At 43.1% G+C, this 22858-nt stretch overlaps 1 protein-coding gene, 1 long non-coding RNA gene and 1 pseudogene across 3 annotated transcripts in view; 2 read left to right on the top strand and 1 right to left on the bottom strand.

The window, feature by feature from the left end:
• Window positions 1–22858, bottom strand: part of LOC143962110 (uncharacterized) — a 767356-nt gene that overhangs the window by 550789 nt on the left and 193709 nt on the right. The gene's annotated exons all lie outside the window — the stretch shown is intronic.
• Window positions 1–22858, top strand: part of GOLGB1 (golgin B1) — an 89693-nt gene that overhangs the window by 1028 nt on the left and 65807 nt on the right. For both annotated transcript variants that reach the window (XM_077471017.1, XM_077471016.1), the window contains exons 2-3: window positions 4062–4159; window positions 12493–12660. In XM_077471017.1, the coding sequence (XP_077327143.1) occupies window positions 4079–4159; window positions 12493–12660 (249 nt within the window). In that variant the 5' untranslated portion in view covers window positions 4062–4078. The remainder of the gene's footprint in view (window positions 1–4061; window positions 4160–12492; window positions 12661–22858) is intronic.
• On the top strand, window positions 2200–2378 carry LOC143964603 (U2 spliceosomal RNA; annotated as a pseudogene).

The raw sequence follows: 22858 nt of genomic DNA, 5'->3' as shown, positions 1-22858 counted from the left end.
AACCCCCATCACTGACATCACAGAACTATAATGTATACAGAACCCCCATCACTGACATCACAGAACTATAATGTATACAGAACCCCCATCACTGACATCACAGAACTATAATGTATACAGAACCCCCATCACTGACATCACAGCACTATAATGTATACAGAACCCCCATCACTGACATCACAGCACTATAATGTATACAGAACCCCCATCACTGACATCACAGCACTATAATGTATACAGAACCCCCATCACTGACATCACAGAACTATAATGTATACAGAACCCCCATCACTGACATCACAGCACTATAATGTATACAGAACCCCCATCACTGACATCTCAGCACTATAATGTATACAGAACCCCCATCACTGACATCACAGAACTATAATGTATACGGAACCCTCATCACAGCACTATAATGTATACAGAACCTCCATCACTGACATCACAGCACTATAATGTATACAGAGACCCCATCACTGACATCACAGAACTATAATGTATACAGAACCTCCATCACTGACATCACAGAACTATAATGTATACAGAACCCCCATCACTGACATCACAGCACTATAATGTATACGGAACCCCCATCACAGCACTATAATGTATACAGAACCCCCATCACTGACATCACAGAACTATAATGTATACGGAACCCTCATCACAGCACTATAATGTATACAGAACCTCCATCACTGACATCACAGCACTATAATGTATACAGAGACCCCATCACTGACATCACAGAACTATAATGTATACAGAACCTCCATCACTGACATCACAGAACTATAATGTATACAGAACCCCCATCACTGACATCACAGAACTATAATGTATACAGAACCCCCATCACTGACATCACAGCACTATAATGTATACAGAACCCCCATCACTGACATCACAGCACTATAATGTATACAGAACCCCCATCACTGACATCTCAGCACTATAATGCAGGGGTAGGGAACCTTGGCTCTCCAGCTGTTTTGAAACTACAAATCCCATCAAGACTCTGCCTCTAGGATTCATGCCTGTGATTGTTAGGGTCTTGCAATGTCTCATGGGACTTGTAGTTTCAAAGCAGCTGGAGAGCCGAGGTTCCCTACCCCTGCTATAATGTATACAGAACCCCCATCACTGACATCTCAGCACTTTAATGTATGCAGAACCTCCACCACTGACATCACAGGCCTATAATGTATACAGAACCCCCATCACTGTCATCTCAGCACTATAATGTATACAGAACCCCCATCACTGACATCACAGCACTATAATGTATACAGAACCCCCATCACTGACATCACAGCACTATAATGTATACAGAACCCCCATCACTGACATCACAGAACTATAATGTATACAGAACCCCCATCACTGACATCACAGCACTATAATGTATACAGAACCCCCATCACTGACATCACAGCACTATAATGTATACAGAACCCCCATCACTGACATCACAGAACTATAATGTATACAGAACCCCCATCACTGACATCACAGAACTATAATGTATACAGAACCCCCATCACTGACATCAGAGCACTTCAGTAATTTAAAGTTCAGAGCTCCAATGCTTATTAATGTCTCTAGTAATGCTGCTCTCCTTGAGCGGGGTAAACGCCAAATCACTATGAAGACAATTGCCTCCTAAAACGCATCGGTTTTCCAATTGCAGAGATTTGTCATCCCCGATATTAAAGTTATGTGAATTATATGCTTTTAATCATCTCATGTTTGTTAGTGTGTCTTTGACTTTTTTCAATAAACATTAATTGATGGTGAAGGTAATGTACCAAGTGTTTGCACCATCCTTTTTTTTTTCTTTACAATGATATGTGGGCATTACCTAGTAATACAGCCTACCTGACGCCTACCAATCAAGGCATTCTTATATTTGCATAATTCCTCCAAATGGTAATCTTACTACTTGCATCAGGGATCAGGGCTCCTAACGCCAGGTACACACGGGCAAAAAACGGACAGTTCTGCAGGCATCACCCTGTGTGTACAGCTCCTTAACTAACAAAAGCCAATCTCATGACCGGCTTCTGTCAACGAGCAAACCAACAGCAGTTCGGCATTCGATCAATGCTCTCAGCCAATGGCGTGTTTTTGCGGGGTAGGGGCAGTCCCCCTGTCAAAACACAATAGCACAGCAGAGGAGAACGCTGTATTAACATCGCTTCTCTGCCTTTTGGCTGAGATCAAGTGTAGTATCTGTTCTTATCAGTGCTTAGTAGGGGTGCTGTGCAGTTGTTCTGGCCTGACCAGAGGCTGGAATGGCTAGCTATATAGCATTCCTGCTGGTATGATGAAGGCTAGTCCTGGCTGGAACAGAAACAGGGGCACCAACCTTTAGTTGGGTCATGGGAGTAATTCCCCCCAGGAAAACTGAATGGGCCCAGTTCCTCCTGGTTTTAATGGATCTACCTTGTCTTGGCATGGGCTGGTAAGGCAGAGAGTCCGCAGTGTCTGTGCTGCCTGGGAGTGGTTGTCCTAAGGGTGCTCTTATTAATACTTGGGTGTGGGACCCCTTGGTGTGAAAAGGCACATGGTCTCAACACCAAAAACGTTCTTCCTGCACTGCGCCTTTTAGGGCTAGGCCTTCTGGCTAAGTCCAGGGCAATTGTTACCGGGCTTCAGGGCCTAGCCAGTGCTCATTGCAGGGCCACTTATTTTTATTTTGTTTCTCCTTCACGTTTATCACCTTCACTTTTGTGTGTGTTTTTTTTTTTTTCTCACTTGGATTGAGTGAGTCCTGAGGATTGCCATAACGTCTAGGGGGAGGTTGTGTAGCCCTTGGTTTCCTTCCTGGCTGGTCACGAAGAGAGGGGTCCGCCAGGCCTTTTGGCTAGGTGGACCAAGGCAGGATACCTGCACCCTGGGGGATCAGGGAGCGGTCCTACCCCTTCAGGGGGGAGGACAAAAGCACACCCTTAAGTGCACTTTTTAGAGTGTGGTAAGATTTTAATAGGAAAACAGATGGACTGGCAGGCACACCAGAGATTTCACACAGAGGAAGCAGTACAAAGAGAACGAGCTACTTTCTCATACAAGTACATGGTACAGCAGGCACATATCAGGAATATGAAAAATTGGTTTACAAACATTTTAATCAATATGTACCACTTTAAAAAAAAAAAAATCTGTGTTTTTAGAGGTTACCTTAGCTCAAGTACCCTTTTGGGTTTATTTTTTTACCAGTACCCCCTAGCTGTGCAAACATGTTTTCCAAATATTTAGTTTTGTTTTAATAATTGAAAATACATTTTTTTTTCCTTATATATTATTTATATAATACTGATGAGGAATGTAGACAGCAGAAGATTCCTATGAACCTGTTAAATGTAGCCCCCTGGGATACAATTGCCACTAGTTTAGAACCCGTGCTCCAGCGCATTGCATCTCAAATTCTGGTCCTGAGGGGACGACTGACAAGTTCTAGCAGGCCTTGTGTATGAAGTATCTAAAAGAAGCTTGGTTTGTGTTTTTCTCCTGGTAATCAGTCGGCTTCTTCATTTCTTTTATAACTCACATGGGGGGGTGGAATCTGGGGGTTAAAGGGGGCTTCCAGACTCAGATAAGTCCCCTGCCCGCAGACCCCCACAGCCCAGGGTTGTGGGGAAGAGGCCCTTGTCCCCATCAACATGGGGACAAGGTGTCCCAAAGACCCCCGCCTCCCATGTTGAGGGCATGTGGCCTGGTATTGTTCAGGAGGTGGGGGGTGCTCACTCATAGTCTTAGAATGCACTGTGCAGCACGCAGTGCATTGTGGAGTGCTCGGTGGCCGAGTACCCCATTGAATGCCCCGCAATTTTGGGTATCCACTGAATGGGCAACGTTGATCTTGTGCTCGGTCCAAACCGCTCGCCCAACGCTAACCATTAACTAAACTAGCTAGACAATGACAAAGCTATTGAATCCACTTTTTCAGAGAATAGCCCTGCAGTTTCTATTTCCTTCACTATAAAGTTGTAATTGTGCTGTTTTGATGTACCTGTTTTTTGTACTAGGCTAACAATCTGATTCTTGCTTTTCAGGCCGGATTCTACTCGGAATGTTCAGTCGTCTGTCTGGCCTTGCTAACACAGTCCTACATGAATTGTCTGGAGATGGTGAAGGATCGGAAATTGTACAGGTGTCTGCGAGTGATGTTTTTATTTATAGTCTTGTGGGCAAATAAATGATATTTCAGTCATGCAAAAATTGACTCCCGGCCTATTCACACTTTAGCTTTTTCTTTGTGGTGTATTAATGCACAAACATTGACCTGTGAATGAATGGGTTAAAAATTAGGTACATGACCCTTTTTTTTAAAAGCAGCACACTACAGCAAATGGTATGGCCATTGTGGTGCACTGCTGTGAGTTGGGCTCTATTGTACGATGCGTTGCAGTATTAGTTGCAATGAAGAGCAGGTGATGCATGTGTTTTAGTGGCATTGCCACAAAGTGTGATGGGGCCTTTAAACTATAATTTGTGTTTCCCACAGTTTTGCCTTTGGGAAAGAATTTGCAGTAACTATTTCAAGTACTGTGGATATCTAGAACATGTGCAGTATGTTAACGTCCCTTACCAGGATGATTTAGTTGTACATTTGTACCTTCTGATTCAAAGACAGACTGGTTTGCTCACATCATACCAAGTCATGGCCATTAAAAGCCATACTGTAGCTATTGTACAAAGAATAAAGGAAAGCACTGCCTTTGTCGCTAGGAGACACGTCCAATGTATGAAAGGTAACAGAGACTTTCTGCAGTTTTCCAAAATGAGGTGCCCATTGAAAACATTGGGCATAGAAATGGAGCTTTCCTATTGTATATGATCCTATAAATGCAGGATGGCTAATTGTGTCCAAAGTCACTTCTAATCTTAGTTTTCCAACCCTTCACAATGAACTGACAGCAAAAGTGTTGGATGTAAAAGGTAATTTTATAGCCCATCAGTAGTGCTTGCTTCAAAATCATATTTAAAGCGGAAGTAAACCCAGTTTCATTTCCGGCATGAGCCGGAAATGTAACACTCCCATTGGCTGGTGTCATAACTGAACATGTGCAGCATCATGGCCGTTGTAGATTTTAAACAGAGGCAAAGATGGCAGCTTCCTTGGCTGAAAACGATAGGAGGTTTACTTACACTTTAAGCGCTTTCCATGCTTCTAGGTTTATATAGCAGATGTGATTACACAGTTCAGACACTTCAGTTATATATTTAACTTTTATGTTCTACATTGTTGTTGAGACCAATGGTAATTTATTAAGACGCCTGAATAAATACAAATGTTTTCTTCAAGTGATTTAAAGCCACACCCTAGGCACTAGACAAAAAAATGTTCTTACAGTGGGGGCTCCCCTGTACTGCAAGTGTTAAATAATTTTGAAGTCTTGGGGTGGTGGATTAAGATGTAATCCCGTATTCCTTGTTCTGGATGGCTTCCTCCATGCTGTGCAACCAATCCTCTGAAGCCTCTTTTCTATGGCACTCTGGATGGCGGTCGAGCCCACCCACAACCTGGAGTATCAGAGCGAAGAAGTGAATGGTGCTAAAGGAAAAACTTTTTTTCCTTTTTAATGCATTCCCGTTCTACCACTTTCTGTGCTCCCCGCAAATACTTAAATGTATCGATCCAACACTCTGCTCGGTTGGATCTGTTCTCTCCCTTCTCCCTGGCCAAGAGCACCTCTTCAATACCCAGCTTCCTTTCAATATGCATACTGCATACCGTATATACTCGAGTATAGGCCGACCCGAGTATAAGCCGAGGCCCCCAATTTACCCCCAAAAAACTGGAAAACTTATTGACTCGTGTATAAGCCGAGGGTGAGACATGGCTGTCCATCCCTGTGTGTCCGTCCATCCCTGTGTGTGTGTCCGTCCATCCATCCCTGTGTGTGTGTCCATCCATCCATCCCTGTGTGTGTATCCATCCATCCATCCATCCCTGTGTGTGTGTGTGTGTGTGTGTGTGTATCCATCCATCCATCCATCCATCCATCCCTGTGTGTGTGTGTGTGTGTATCCATCCATCCATCCATCCATCCCTGTGTGTGTGTGTGTGTATCCATCCATCCATCCATCCATCCCTGTGTGTGTGTGTGTGTGTGTGTGTGTGTGTGTGTGTGTGTGTGTGTGTGTGTGTGTGTGTGTCCGTGCAGCCTTGTGTGTGTGTCCAGCCTACCTGTGTCCCAAGCCTCCGTCCCGAGCCGCCGTCGTCCCGAGCCTCCTCCGTCCCGTGCCGTGCCTCCTCCGTCCCGTGCCGTGCCTCCCCCGTGCCGTGCCTCCTCCGTCCCGTGTCTCCTCCGTCCCGTGCCGTGCCGTGCCTCCTCCGTCCCGTGCCGATGGATCGCCGCTCTTCTCGGCGGCCATTCTACAATTCAAAATTCCGCCTCCGCCTGTGATAGGCGGAACACTCAATTTCCCAGCAGCCTGTGTTCCGCCTATCACAGACATCCTCTCATACTCGTCCGTAGTATGAGAATGAGCGGATGTCCGTGATAGGCGGAACACTGACTGCTGGGAAATTCAGTGTTCCGCCTATCACAGGCGGAGGCGGAGAAGGAGGCGCGGCTTTTGAAAATTAATGTCCGCCGTCTGTCTGCTCGATACGCTGATCGAGCAGTCAGACAGCGGCGACTCGAGTATAAGCCGAGGGGGCACTTTCAGCCTCAAAAAAGAGGCTGAAAATCTCGGCTTATACTCGAGTATATACGGTATATGGAATATAGATAGGGTTAAAGTAAAACAAAAAATATAAACCTGTATATTCCCAGATGTATCATTGCACACTCTTCCACTGACCAATGATACAGTGCATTGAAAAAGTATTGATAGCCTTTGAAACTTTCCACATTTTTTGTCATGTTCCAACCCAAAATGTGAATGTATTTTATGTGATAGACCAACACAAAGTGGCACATAATTGTGAAGTGGAAAGATGAATCATTTTCACTTTTTTTTTTTCAAATATCTGAAAAGTGTGGTGTACATTTTGTATTCAGCACCCTTTACTAATAACTAAAATCTAGTGGAACTAATTGCCTTCATAAGTCACCTAATTAGTAAATAGTCCACCGGTGTGTAATTTAATTTAATTTCATCTCAGTAGAAAAACAGGTGTTATGTGAAGCCCTCAGAGGTTTGTTAGAAAACCTTAGTGAACAAACAGCATCATGAAGACCAAGGAACACGCCAGACAGGTCAGGGATAAAGTTGTGGAGAAGTTTAAAGCAGGGTTCGGTTATAAAAAAATAAATAAATAATAATATCCCAATCCTTGAACATCTCATAGGGCAGTGTTTAATCCATCATCCGAAAATGGAAAGAATATTTCACAACTGCAGACCTACCAATACATGGCTTTCCACTTAGATTGACAGGTTGGGCAAGGAGTGCATTAATCAGAGAAGCAGCCATGAGGCCCATGGTAACTCTGGAGGAGCTGCAGAGATCCACAGCTCAGGTTAGAGAATCTGTCCACAGGACAACTATTGTGCCCCGTACCCATGATCGGATGTTGGCTCAAACTTATCTTGGAACTTTGTGCGTCAAAATTGTGTACACATGATTGGAATTTCCGACAACGGATTTTGATGTTGGAAAATTTGAAATCTAGAGCTCAAATTTTGTGTGTCGGAAATTCCGATGGAAAATGTCTGATGGAGCTTACACACGGTCAGAATTTCCAACAAAAAGCTCTAATTGAACATTTTCCATCTGAAAATCCGACCGTGTGTACGGGGCATTAGTCCTGCACTGAACAAATCTGGTCTTTATGGAAGAGTGGCAAGAAGAAAGCCATTGTTGAAAGAAAGCCATAAGATGTCCCGTTTTGCAGTTTGAAAGAAGCCATGTGGGGGACACAGCAAACATGTGGAAGAAGGTGCTCTGGTCAGATGAGACCAAAATTTAATTTTATGGCCTAAAAGAAAAATGCTATGTGTGGTAAAAAAAAAAAAACTAACGCTGCACATCACCCTTAACACACCATTCTCATCGTAAAACATGGTGGTGACAGCATCATGTTGTGGGGATGCTTTTCTTCAGTAGGCACAGGGAAGCTGGTCAGCGTTGATGGGAAGATGGATGGAGCCAAATACAGGGCAACCTTAGAAGAAAACCTGTTAAAGTCGGCAAAAGACTTGAGACTGGAGGTTCACCTTCCAGCAGGACAAGGACCCTAAACATACAGCCAGAGCTACAATGGAATGGTTTAGATCAAAGCATATTCATATGTTTAGAATGGCTGAGTCAAAGTCCAGACCTAAATCCTATTGAACATCTGTGACAAGACTTGAAAATTTCTGTTTAGACGCTCTCCATCCAATCTGACAGAACTTGAGCTATTTTGAAAAGAAGAATGGGCAAAAATTTCACTCTCTCTAGATGTGCAAAACTGATAGATACATAGTAATTGTTAGTTATCCTCGCGCCACAATGAATAATCAACAAGAAAACTATGGTTGCAGCAAAACACCGGCAGGGGTGCAAACCCTCCCCTTAAAGTGTGATATCAAATAAAAAAATTGTGTTGCGCTCCACAAAAGATGATAAATCATTTCAATAAATAAATATATAATGATAAATAATACCAAGCAAATAATAAAATAACTGTATGTGACTATTCAAGACCAATTTCTTCAAATGTGCACCTTTTTAAAGTGCATCAGTGCCAGTCAAACAATATTCAATCCAGTGCAATGTGAATGGTTAAATATTCCAAATAAGGATAATAAAATATTCCAAATAAAGTGCAAATAGTGAAAAATGAGTTAATACTAATACTAAAATTATGGATAGATGTCAAACAGTGGAAATAGATAAAAAAAAATGCAATAAAATTCAAAATGTGTCTCAATCCATAAAGTGCGTACAGTGAAAAAAATGGTAAAATAAAAATGGTAAAATAAAAAGTCCAGTAAAAAATTGAATGTCTCTATCTATAACGTCAAAAACAATCCGTATCAAGCCATGCAATATGTGAATCCACACTTTGCCATACAGTAAACTAGCTCCGTGAATAGAGACAGGGGATAATTCCACCGGTGATCTTGTGAATCCTCAAAATCAGATGTTCACACACTGAGTGCAGTGGCTACCTTACCTCACTGCTGTAAGGTAAACAGCAATTATTTCCAGCAGTTTCAATGTTGTTGTCAGCTGGTGCAGGCACTACAGGCAATCCCCTCTAGGTATTCAGCCATGAACCATAGATCATATCCATAAAAGAAAAAGGAGCTCCAATAGTGAAGTATGTACTGCCCGATATACTTTTTATTATAAAAAGGACATAGTCCTGGGTACTCACATTTAATCACACAATTATTGAGCAAAGTTACAGCATAAGATGAACGAACTCCACGTTTGTACCCGGACGTCACTTCCGGTATCCTCCTAATCCAATCCTACGCGTATCGTCACATGATCAGTGGTCTATCACATTAAATCCCAATAAAATACATTTACCATTTTGGTTTTAACATGACAAAATGTGGAAAATTTTAAGGGGAATGAATACTTTTTCAAGGCACTGTACATCTACACTGCCTGATGCTGCTTCTGTTCACTTCTTTGACACTATGCCTGTGTGGTTCATTACTGAATGTTGCTGCACTATACATTTTGTCATATATTTTTTTTTTTTCACCCTGTTACATGAGCAGATACCCTTTTGCTGGTATGTATTAAAAGAAAAACAACACCAAACATATTAAGTAGGACTGGTAGCCTGAAAGGTCAGTCAGTGGACTAAAGGCACTGGATTGCTGTCCTCTGTGTAAGCCCACATGCACATGGAGCTTAGAAAATGCCACTTTTACGGGGCCTTCAGCATTTTTAATTTTTTTTGCATGCAAAAGCACCTCTATGTAAGCTTATGTAGCCATGCACACATAGGCTTTTACAGGACTATTATAAATGATATATTCTGACCAGTGAAATGCATTTACGATCAAATGTCATATGTACATGCGTGCATACATATTGTAACAGGGAAGTTTTTTCTGCCACATTTAGAGAAAAAGTATGCTTATTTTCATAAGCTTGTGTGCATGAGGCATAAATATAATGTTGAGGTTTTACAAACCCTTTTGGAATTGGGATGGCTGACACACATTACAGCTGACATACTGTACTGGTGCAATCTATGAGTTCTTTGATATTGTTTTCACTGTTAAAATCATTGAGTGACATGGTATCAAGTGAAGTGGACATGAGCAGGCAGTGTACACATTCTTACCACAAGCTACCATAAAAAGAAAATGGATATGCAAGAATAGAGATACCACACATAGAAAAAAAGTTTTCATGTAAATAATTGACAACATTTAGTGACCGCTTTTATGACTCAGTATTATATACATCAACAACTGATCACGCCTCGTTCCTAAGAATATGTATAGTAATATATATTACTGTGTGACAACTGAAGTTGAAATATATATGTATATGTGTGTATATGTAGCACTGACCCCTGAAGGAGCGGCTGGTTTTGCTGGGCTTACCGTTTACCTTCTCCACCTCGTTCTTGGCTTGGGGTTCCCGAGGTTTATGGCCCAATAACTGCAGAGACCGACACTTGAATCCCTTTTGAAGAATTTTTATATACATAACGTTGAACAAAACACACTCTCTCAGTTAGGAATAGAGGGTATGGGTAGGAAAGCTCAGGCTTGTATCTCTCTCTAGATGATCCAGGGAATAGCCACTCACAACTGGATACCTCAGCTGTCGGATAAATCCTGGTTTATGGATTTAGCAGCCGACAAGTGATTCAAACTTAGCAAAGTCTCTGCCACAGACTTGGTTGTAAAACTTTAGATGAACACAGAAAGTCTCTCACAGGAACGTAGTTGTAACTGAATGATGAAATTAGGAACTTTCTTACAGTACCAGAATCTTGCAGCCGATTCGGCGATACCATAAGAATGCGGATTTACTTGGCGTCCTTTCAGCTCAGCTTCCAGGCTCTTATCGAGCAGCCAGCCTTGTACTCATTTTGAGGTGCTGGGCCTCTCCAAACCTGAGACGGCACCGGACCACCTTGAAATCCTCCTTTCAGTTACTGTGCCTCGGTCTAGCCAGTCTCGAGACTCAGAAACGCATGGATCCACACCCCAGGCCATGAGGGCCCCTGGGGGCTGGTCAGGAGGACCAGGACCATAGAGTCAGAACATACTTCTGGCCCGGAACCCAGAACCAACACCTCAACACCTTAAGTACCCTCTCCCGAATACACAGCAAGACAATGAACGATCAAAAAACAGCGCATCAAAGAAACTCGTGGTGTAATATGAAAAAAACACTTAAAAAGTAATTTATTAAATATAAAACGAAACAAAGACATCTGATCCTCCTAGGATCTGGAAAGCATAAAGTCCATCAATCAAAAAAAATGACAGATGCTTGGTGATAAGTACCCCTCGGGTCTCTCAGTTGTGACTTTGAGATGATAAGAACGAAGACAAGACTGCACTGCTAACAGTTCCCTGCACCTGGTAACTTGGTGACTGTAAACAATCCTCTCTCATAAAGAAGGGGAAACAAAAAATATATATGAGCCAGTGCAAATGGATGGAACTGTGTTCCAAAAGTCACTCACTTTAAGGATGATCTGTTGGGCTGGGGTGCCGCCGTGCCGAGCCTGTGGAGTGGAGGGGAGGTGTTTAGTTCTGCTCCGTATGATGTGTTTGACTCTAGGGCGGAGGTGCAGTGCACGCTGGATGGTGTGTATCCAAATTGGACACAAGGTGGCGTCCACCTGGCGTAATGGGAGGCTTGGAGCGCACCGCACTGCGTGTAACGCCGCACTGTCCGAGCGGCTGTTTGTCACGTGGAGGGCTCCGAGATAGGAAGGGTTGCCATGCCGACTCTCCTGCTTACATGTTTCGCGTGCCTGCGCTTTGTCAAAGCTCCAGCAAGACAATGCACCCGCTCAGAGAGAGAGATTGGTACCCAAAGCGTCCAACCAGACTGCGTTCCAATGCCTGTCAGAGATGATACATGCACCTATGACCAGGCAGAATATAGTACAGTACAGCCAAACTGATGCCAGAATCACAATTTACATAATTTAACCCTAAGACCCAACTATGGTTATATATATATATATATATATATATATATATATATATATATATATATATATATATATATATATATATATATATATATATATATATATATATATATATATATATATATAAATTTTTTTTTTTTTTATGTATGTTGTGCTTGGACTTTTTTTCTTCTGAACGTTACAGAGATGGTTGAACCATTCACAGCTTGCTTTTATAGTCGTTTAGTCTGCTTTTATGTAGACCTCTTTAGATTACACGTCATTGATACAATTTAATTTCCCAACATTGAGTTTATAAAAGAAAGCAATAGTAATAGCTGAGCTGTGTTGTCTGGAAATGCTGATAGAAACACCCTGATTGTCTCAGTGACAGAAGTCTATGTTTTCCTGTTTTGCAGGACCCAGGGGCAGAATCTGGTACAGTGGAGAAAATGTCAGAGGACCAGATGGAAACAATGGCTCACTACGAGCAATTGGTGATTCAGCTGAAGGAGCTCATCCAGCAAAAGGATGCAGAGATCCAGCAGAAGGACACAGAGCTTCAACAGAAGGAAACGCAGCTTAAGGTACAAGGGTTTGCGTAACTGATCAGTAGATTTAAAAGGAATATATAGTTACTTAAAGCAATATTTCTCAAACTTTTTAGAATTGTGTACAATCCCAGGACACACCAATCTGAGAGTTTGTTTACACCAGGAGGTGTGTCTGAGCACACTTGCTTTCTTGTGTGCTCCTGCACCTCAAGGTCTTTTTTTATTTTTTGTTTTGTTTTATTTTTTATTTTTTTTGTGCTGCTCTATTCGTGTGAAAGTTGACAGCAGTGCCATGTGTGTGGGTTTCTTTTTTTTTTTTTTCTTTTATGCATACTAAAGCTCATTGTAAATATTGTCTCACTACTCAAACTTCCTGTCTGTAAATGTAATCCAGACTTATTCAGCAAGGCAATGCAAACAGCTATAATGAGTAGTACCCCATAGCACCCAATCAGTAGCCTTCATCTAAGGAAGTGCTCTGTTGAGCATCTGATTGGATTCCATTGGTTTCTGCCCTTTTCACATTATCATCAGTGCTCTTTGCTCGGCACCTGAGAGCGAGGCAGAGATGGATAAATTTTAAAATAATTAACCACTTCAGTGTTGGCCTTTCCGGGCAATTTTCCAGTTTTCAGTGCTTCATAAAAAAAAAAATAATAAAAAAAAAATCATTCATAAAAACAAATGGTTACCAAAAAAACCTTTTTGAAAAGAAGACACCCCAGTTTTTTGCAGCAATTGTTTGCATGGTGGTATTGAAGGGGTTGAAACGTGGAGCTTGGTAATGGTACACTAGACACATTAAAAGTACAGGTAAAACAGAAGGGTGTTAATGGAGAAAGGGGTTATTATACAGGTCACATAGGGGTTTATTTACTAAAGCTTGGAGAGTGCAAAAATCTGGCTCACTTCTACATTGTTTAAAAGAGGGGTAATATCCGCGCTAACCAGTGAAAATTGATTAAAGGGATAATAATCTCAGATAAAGACAATGTGCAATAAAATAAAAAGGTGTATGAAGAATACCCATTTTACCTTAATAAAAAACACAACAGTGATGAACAATACCCAGGTGTTGCAATTAAAAAACCTGAATATAGGGCTTAAGTGTAAGGGAAAAAGAACTTCAATTGCGCTACCCTGGTGAGATTAATTGGTAAAATAAATAATCAAATTTAAATAAAATTTACTATAATTAAATAGTGTGACAAATTTTGCCATTCACCCCTACAAAGGGATCTAATTAAATCACCAAGTAAATATATAAATAAACAAATTAGTGATTATATAGAAAGATATTAATTTTAAAATAATTGTCCACAGTGCATAAAAAGAAAAAAAAACGGAATCAGTAATAGCTATAGGATCTACAGGATCAAAGCAAAAAAAACTTTAAAGAATTCCTTCCTTAGTAGCAACAAATTAGCCAGGATTAGCAGAACAGCAACTGTTTTCTTTACTTTGTTTCTTCTTGTTACAGCCACCGCATATACTTCCACAGATAGTCAGCTCCCAGAGAAGATATATAAAAAAATGACCAAATGGCCGCTTACCAGATCAATAAGTCAGATGGACATATATTAGTATCTCTACACAGAGCGATATCCCTCTCTCCTCCACCGCAAGAATGGTCTGTTCTCCACTCCCAAGTAATGACTCTCCTGCTCCGTGTTCAGCTGTTCTCTATCCACCCTCAGCTGCTTCACAAGCTGTGAGTGCACCAGACAGAACCTCCGTCTACCATATAGGGCAAAAAAACGTATATAGTGAAGTGAGTTTTAACACATCAAAATTTCTTTATTAAAAAAAACACACTTGGCTAACATACCAAGGAATGTATAAAAAGCGTAGCCACACCAAACACTGCAGTACACAAAAAATGAGGAATTTCTTAAAACGGGTAAAAAGAAGCTGTGTATCAATATAAATTTCCATATGTACAGTCATGCAGACTGTACCAAATGTCTAGTCCTTGGCTCCAGCTGATGCGTTTCTCTTTACAAAGCATCCACTGGACCCTGGTCTCCTTTCCCAGTAGATGCTTTTTATGCACTGTGGACAATTCTTTTGAATTAATATCTATATAATCACTATTTGTTTATATATTTACTTGGTGATTTAATTTGATCCCTTTTGTAAGGGGTGAATGGCAAAATTGGTCACTTACACTATTTAATTATGGTAACTTTTATTTAAATTTGATTATTTATTTTACCAATTAACCTCACCAGGGTAGCACGATTGAAGCTCTTCTTCACTCACTTCTACATTTAACCCCCCCCACTTTACTTATTTTTTATTTTTATCAAATACTTTTTATTGACATACCATTCCCCCCCTTTTTATGGGATACAATCTGTGAGGGGGACAGTGAGACCTCCGGGCCTGATGCCAGTATTCTACTCCATTGTTCCTCAGTTATTTGCCCAATATCCTTCTCCCATTTGGGTCTGATGGAGAGTCCCCCATCACCTTCCAATTCAGCCCTACTAATGCACCCATACATGTCGGAAACCAACCCCTTAGACATCTCGGCATTAACAACCCTTTGGAGAGAGGGCATTTCACTCCACTTCGCTGCCCTTTCCCCAAACTGAGAGTCCAGAGCAAGTCTTACCTGCAGGTACCTATAAAAAGACCTATTTGTTACTGTATATTCCACTCATCTCCTGAAATGTTTTCAACCTACCAGCCTTATACATTTGTGCCAGGCAATGGATGCCACTTTGTTCCCATTCCTCAATCTTCCCCATTGCCATCAGCTCCTTTTAACTTCTTATTGTCCCACAAGGGGGAGAATTCAGAGAAGCCACCATAGCCCAACATGGCCTAACAACTTCCCAACTTTTTACCATCAGTTGGGCCGTAGGGCTACCTAGAGCCAAACGATTCCGCCTCAACAGCCTCTGCTACTGTAGCATGGCTAGTATCTGCCAACATCAAGTTCCCTCCCACTTCCCTCTCTGCTGGCAGATTACCCCCTCTCATCTGCTGTATCTGTGCGGCTAAAAAATAATTTCTTGGGTTTGGCAAGGCTAGTCTCCCCTCCTCCCTTGGTAACTGCAGCTCCCGCAAACGGATTCTAGCCACTCCCATTCTTCTAGATCAGTTCCCTAAAAAACACTGTCCAATTTCTTAAACCAATGCTTTGGAATCCAAACTGGGGAGTTATGTAACACAGGATCTGTGGCATCCAAGCCATTTTAATTAAATTGCAGCGGCCAGCTACCGAGAGTGGAAGTTAAGACCACACCCGGCATTTCTGCTTTCGTTTTGTCATGAGCGGGAGTAAATTATATGCTATATATTGTCTTGGATCTTTTGATATATTAATGCCCAAATATTTCATTTGACTTACTACCCTCACTTAAGCTGTCTGATGGGATAAGGGCTCTATAAGAGGGTCCCTTGGCAACAGTACCGACTTTTCCCAGCTAATCTCCAACCCCAAGAGATGGCCAAAATCTCTTACTATGCCATTGCTGCCTTCAGAGATGTTTGTGTGTGTCCCAGGAACAACAATACATCATCCACGTACATTGCAACCTTCTCTTCTCTCAGCGCCCTCCTAAATCCATGTACTTTCAATGAGGTTCTCAGGGCACTAGCCAGTGGCTCTATTGCCACGGCAAAAAGCAGGGACGATAATGGGCATCCCTGTCTCGTCCTCCTCGCCAACCGAAACCACTCTGAACTTTCCCCATTTATTCAAGCACTAGGTCCCTCATATAATATTTTGATCCATTTAACAAAGTTAGGGCCAAATTGAAATTCCACCAAGACTTGCCAAAGGTAAATGCTAAAAAAAACCTTGATGGCATCCAATGACAAAGATAGCCCTAGTCCCTTCATTTCCGTTTGGTAGCTGGATATTTATGTAGGCCTGCCATATATTCACACTTGCTGCTCTATTGGGTATAAAACCTGTTTTATTCGGATATATACGTTTTGATATTATTCTATTTAATCTCGCCGCTAGTGCCTTTGCTAAAATGTTTACATCTGAACAGAAAAGGCATATTGGTCTGTATGATGCTACTTCCAGTTGATTTATTTTTTTTCCCCTTCTTTTGGCAGTACTATAATTGTTGCTTCTGTCATAGATGATGGGCGCTTCCGTTCTCCCACAGCCCAGTTAAGCACCTCCAAGAGTTTTTAGCCTCCAATCCTTCTCTGTCCTCCTCTGAAAGGCACGGGGATCCTCAACCCTTTAAAAAAAAAACACATCTCCCCCTCTACATTTATATTTGCTGTGCTGTACAAGCTTTTATAGTAATTTGTTAAATTCATTCACTATTTCTGGAACTGCCCTGGTAATTTTCCCTCTCTCCCTCGGTTCTAATGGCCAGTATAGTGAAAGATGGTGCATTTGGCCTGTTTATCAAAGCCAGTATTCTCCCTACTCACTCCCACCTCCTCAAAAAAGCTCTGTTTTTGCAATAACCTCCTATTTGCTTTAGTCAAAATCTGCTTCCTATATTCTTCCTGTGTCTCCAACCAATCCTCATACTTAGCCGACATCGGGTCAGCCACGTATCGCCCTTCCGTGTCTCCAGAATTCCTCCCTGCAGTAATGTCTTTAAATTTTTGTTTCTTAACCGGAGAGATTTGCTGGATTAATACCCCCCGAAGAAACGCCTTCAGGGTGTCCCCGATCACCCCCATGAGGCTGACCGTCCGTTTTTAATTCTATAAACTCCGCCAGGCTGGCAGTAATTTTCCCTGAATTCTCAATCAATTCCAGCCAGAAGGGGTTTATCTTCCAGTCCCTCCTTCTATAGCTATTCTCTATCTTTACTGAAAAAAATCACGGGTGAGTCATTTGAGAGACTCCTCAACTCATACCTTACTTCTTCCATCATATTCAAGGCCTCCTCATTACAAAGCACGAGATCTATTCTAGACAGATGCAGGCGCGGGGAGGAAGTTGAGTACAAAGTGCAGACTCTCCTTAGCTGGAAAGCATGCTGGCTATTCACACAGGATACAGGAGCGGTGGGGTACGTAAGGGCTGCATACAGGCATTCCCAATAGAGGAAAGACATTTTAGCCAGTGCTAGGCTGATCTTTTATTAGCAGCATTTCTGTTGCTAGACTATTCAGCAAATAGTGCATTTAAATAGTGCCTCTGCTTTTGTGCTTAGGACTATGGCCGCGTACACACGGGCGGATTGTCTGGCCAACTTAGTCCGCTCGTGTGTGGGCTTCAGCGGACTTTTTCAGCAGACAGTCTGGCGGACTAAGTCTTTCAGAATTTCCGTAATACAGTCCGTCCAAACTTGGTTTCAGCGGACAGTCCGCTCGTGAGTAGGCAAGTTGGACGGACTAAGTATGGCGCATGCTCAGAAAGGATTTACACGGCCGAAGGTTGCATTGCAGTGTATTGGACGTCGAATTTCTAGTCCCGTCGTACGTGCCGTACACGTCATCGCGCAAGCTTTCAGCGGACTGTCTGTTCGTCGTGTGTGGTCAAGTCCGTTCATTCAAAAGTAGGACGGACTGTCTGTCGGATTGTCTGACGAACTTAGTTCGTCATACAATTAGGGGTAGAGATGAAGCTGGCCTTGAGTACTATTAAGGGCCAAGTCTCGGTCTTATTTCAAAGACCGCTTGCTTTGCTTTCTTTGGTATGGGTTTTTATGCAAGGGATGATGCGGCTTAACCACTTTCAGACCGGACCATTTTGCTGGTAAATGACCAGAGGTCTTTTTACACTTTGGCACTGCGCTGCTTTAACTGGTAATTGCGCGGTCATGCAATGTTGTACCCAAACAAAATTTGCGTCCTTTTCTTCCCACAAATAGAGCTTTCTTTTGATGGTATTTGATTGCCTCTGCGATTTTTATTTTTTGCGATATAAACGTAAAAAGACCGCAAATTTTGAAAAAAAATGATATTTTCTACTTTTTGTTATTAGAAAAATCCAATAAACTCAATTTTAGTCATACATTTAGGCCAAAATGTATTCAGCCACATGTCTTTGGTAAAAAAAAAGTCAATAATTGTATATTTATTGGTTTGCGCAAAAGTTGTCACATCTACAAACTAAGGTACGTTTTCTGGAATTTACGCAGCTTTTAGTTTACGACTGCCTATCTCATTTCTTGAGGTGCTAAAATGGCAGGGCAGTACAAAACCCCCCCAAATGACCCCATTTTGGAAAGTAGACCCCCTAAGGAAATTGATAAGAGGCATGTTGAGCCCATTGAATATTTTATTTTTTTGCCTCAAGCGATTGAATAATGACAAAAAAAAATTTTTTTTTTTTTTTTTACACAAAGTTGTCACTAAATGATATATTGCTCACACATGCTATGGGCGTATGTGAAATGACACCCCAAAATAAATTCTGCTGCTTCTCCTGAGTACGGGGATACCACATATGTGGGACTTTTTGGGAGCCTAGCCGCGTACGGGGCCCCGAAAACCAAGCACCGCCTTCAGGCTTTCTAAGGGCGTAAATTTTTGAGTTCACTTCTCACTACCTATTACAGTTTTGAAGGCCATAAAATGCCAAGATGGCACAAAACCCCCACAAATGACCCCATTTTAGAAAGTAGACACCCCAAGCTATTTGCTGAGAGGCATGTTGAGTTCATGGAATATTTTATATTTTGCCACAAGTTGCGGGAAAATTACAAACTTTTTTTTTTTTTTTTTCACAAAGTTGTCACTAAATGATATATTGCTCATGCATGCCATGGGCATATGTGAAATGACACCCCAAAATAAATTCTGCTGCTTCTCCTGAGTACGGGGATACCACATATGTGGGACTTTTTGGGAGCCTAGCCGCGTACGGGGCCCCGAAAACCAAGCACCGCCTTCAGGCTTTCTAAGGGCGTTACAGTTTTGAAGGCCATAAAATGCCAAGATGGCACAAACCCCCCCCAAATGACCCCATTTTGGAAAGTAGACACCCCTAAATTTAGGGGTACACTAGTGAGACTAGGTAATAAATGGCGGGTGCCCTGAAACTATAAAAAAATAACTAACCAACCAGCGTCACCTGTAACAGTTATATGGTGATCACTGGTGAAAGGGTTAACTAGGGGGCAATCAGGGGGCTTTATGCGGTAGTATATGGGGGTCCCTGGCGCTATAAAAAGCTGCAGCGAACCTAAATACCTACCTGCCTAACTAGCGTCACCTGTGACACTAATACAGCGATCAGAAAAACGATTGCTTATTAGGCTGGGTTCACACTGGAGCGATGCGGGAACGCCACGAATGCGCGGCGGGTTCCCGCATCGCATGCCTCCCGGCGGCAGTTCACACTGCCCTATGCGAACTGCTGGGAGTGTCAGTGAAATGTTACTGACACCCCCAGATCAGTTCGCATATCGCAGTGCGATCTGCAAACTCGGATCGCATGGTGTGAACACCCATGCGATCCGATTCTGCTGCGGGCCAAAAAAAGGGTCCCGTGCGAATTTGCGGCGGGTGCGGCGGGTGCGGCGAATGGCTGAACTCGAATCGCACAGAGATCGGATGTGATTTGCACTGCAGTGCGGTGCGAATCACATTCGTTCTCATAAACCGCTGCAATGTGAACCCAGCCTTAGTGACACTGGCGACGGGGGGTGATCACGGGGTTAAACCTTTATTGGGGGGGTTAGGGGGGTACATTAGAACTAAAGGGGGCTAACTCTAACTGCCCTAACAGTTATTACAGTCACAAATGACACCAATGCAAAAAAAAAAAAAATGACATTGGTGTCACTGTGACTGGGGGGCAGGGGTAATTGGGGGGGTGATCGGGGGGTAAAGGGGGGGTGTGAGTGTGCCTGGCATGTTCTACTGTGTGTGTAGAGTGTTGGTGCAACTCACCGATCCGCTCTCCTCCGTGTCGGAACGAAAAATACCGACACGGAGGAGAGAATACATCACTTCCTCTCCTGTGTTTACATTACAGGAGAGGAAGTGATGTCACGGGGGATTTCTATTCGTCGGGAGCGATCGCGAGGGGGTGGCCATGAATGAATGGCCGCCCCCTCGTCCCGGATCGCTCCCGGACGAAAACCGACCGCCGCAGGCACCGGGCGGGGGCCCGATCGGGCCCCCGACCCGCGGGAGGCAAGGGACGTACATGTAAGCCCTTATGCCTGCCCGTGCCATTCTGCCGACGTACATCGGCGTGCGGCGGTCGGCAACTGGTTAATCTGCCAGTTAGATCACCTTTTAACCCTTGTGACTTGAACTTCGTTTTGTCAGTGTTACAAAAACAGCCCTTTGAACCGATACAGCATACTCCCATACTCCCTCGCTATCCTGGGCCATCAATGCTGCTACTGCTGATGGTACTGGGCCTTGGCTCTTTCTTCCCACAGAAGAGCCTGTCTGGGGATGTGGTTGTTGTACCCCTCCAACCTGCCCTCATTTCACGGGTGTCTGGCCCGGTATATGGGCAAATCTTTCCAGCTTTGCGACGGCTTGCTTCCCCTTCTCCTTCACTGTGCTTGCGCACTAGCGCCATCATGTATGGCCACCTCTTCCGTCCCCCTCCTAGTCATAGCAGAGAAAAACAAATAGAAGAGCGCCACTCAGTAAAAGGTGCTTTAATCAATAATATAACAAATATCTGTCACTTACATATGACAAGCAGAAAGCTGAGCGTAAACGGGAACAACTGCTATGGTCATTAGCGTGTCCAGGAGTGCCAATAGAGCCCGTGATTATGACCGCGAGACGCTGGGGGGGAACCAGGCTGCGTCGTGCGTCTGGCAGACTACAGAGCAGCTCGAGGAGACGGCGTGTGACGTCAGAAATGCAGGGGAACACAATGCGTTTCTGAGCATGCGCGGGATCCGGATCTCAAATGTAATAATAACGTTTACGCCCAGCTTTCTGCTTGTCATATATAAGTGACAGATATTTGTTATATTATTGATTAAAGCACCTTTTACTAAGTGGCGCTCTTCTATTTGTTTTTCTCTTCATATGATTGAGCCAGCTTCACTCTAAGAAAAGCAGCCTTCTGTGAAAGTGCATACGTTATTGCTTGTCCGTCTAACAAGATCCAGCGTTTGGACTGACTGCACATTTCCAAGTACTTTTTATTTAATATAAAAATTCGTGTTTTGGACAGTAGTCTTATGAAGACTTTTTACTGATATCTATTACATTCATTTTTATTTATTTGTTTGATTAATTATGTGATCCACATTGATTTACTGAGTGCCATTGTTCTTTTATGTGTTTTCCTAGTCATAGCAGGGAGGTGTGGATTCCGCTCCGGCTTCCTCCTACACCTTCCGCTGCTCTATCCCGGGCGTGCGCTGCCTCCTCACCTCTCACTGAGGAGCCGCACCGCTGATGTCCCCTCGGGAGAGCTTGCCGCCGGTGTCCGCCGCAATGATGGGACGCGCTACGCCACCTCTCTGACACCCCAGTCAGTCACACCGCCTCCTGGCATCTCAGCACAGCCTCAGCTCTCTCTCACGCTGCATCTCCAGAGTGGGAGCAGGTATGAGGTCCAGGCTGCAACGGCCTCTCACCTCAGTCACGCCCCCTGTTTTACTTACCTGAACGTTATCTTTCTCTGGCCAGGAACGAGCTCTAGCTGGTGTCTCGTGTCCTGATTGGATAGATTGATAGCAGCGCAGCCATTGGAAAGGCCGCGGATCACGGCGTGTGCCGATCCGAACAGGGTGACCCATTCGGATCACGGATCGGTGACGATCCGTTGCACCCCTAGCTATGAGTGGATGGTATTCTGGGTCACTTTTAGCCCAAGACACAAATTATGATGAGTAGAATATGGACCATACAGTCCATGTGAGAGAGAACTGATTCTCCTTTCCAGTTGCCCAGTCCACCAAGGAAAGCATGGGCGCCGATCTCCAGACGCGGGGGATAACTACCATGGCCAAAATGTCTTTCTTTACAGATTTGGGTCCAGAGAGTATAGACAAGTTTACTCTGGGTGAGGGTTACATAGAGGTTGCCACCAGCTTTACAGTATAATTCAAAGATTCATTGCCAAAATCTCTTTACAGGGGGGCAATGCCACCAGATAAGGAGCTTAGTTCCTTTGGAGGCATGACAATGCCAGCAAGTTTTTGGTAATGATGGATTAAAATGGTGAATAGTCGATGGGCATCTGTACCATCTGGTCACCAGTTTTTTTGGGGTTTTTTGCCAGTCAGAGAGAGAGATAGTATGACTGACTAAGTTCTGATTCCCAGACTTGCGTATAGGGTGGGAGGTCAGGAGAAAGAGAACATAAAAA

The sequence above is a fragment of the Lithobates pipiens genome, unplaced genomic scaffold, assembly GCF_037356315.1.
Source record: "Lithobates pipiens isolate NorthernLeopardFrog02 unplaced genomic scaffold, aLitPip1_a1.2 Scaffold_8, whole genome shotgun sequence".
NCBI classification, from domain to species: domain Eukaryota; kingdom Metazoa; phylum Chordata; class Amphibia; order Anura; family Ranidae; genus Lithobates; species Lithobates pipiens.
Note: the sequence above shows the minus strand (reverse complement) of the source record. Positions and strands in the feature narration are given on the sequence as shown.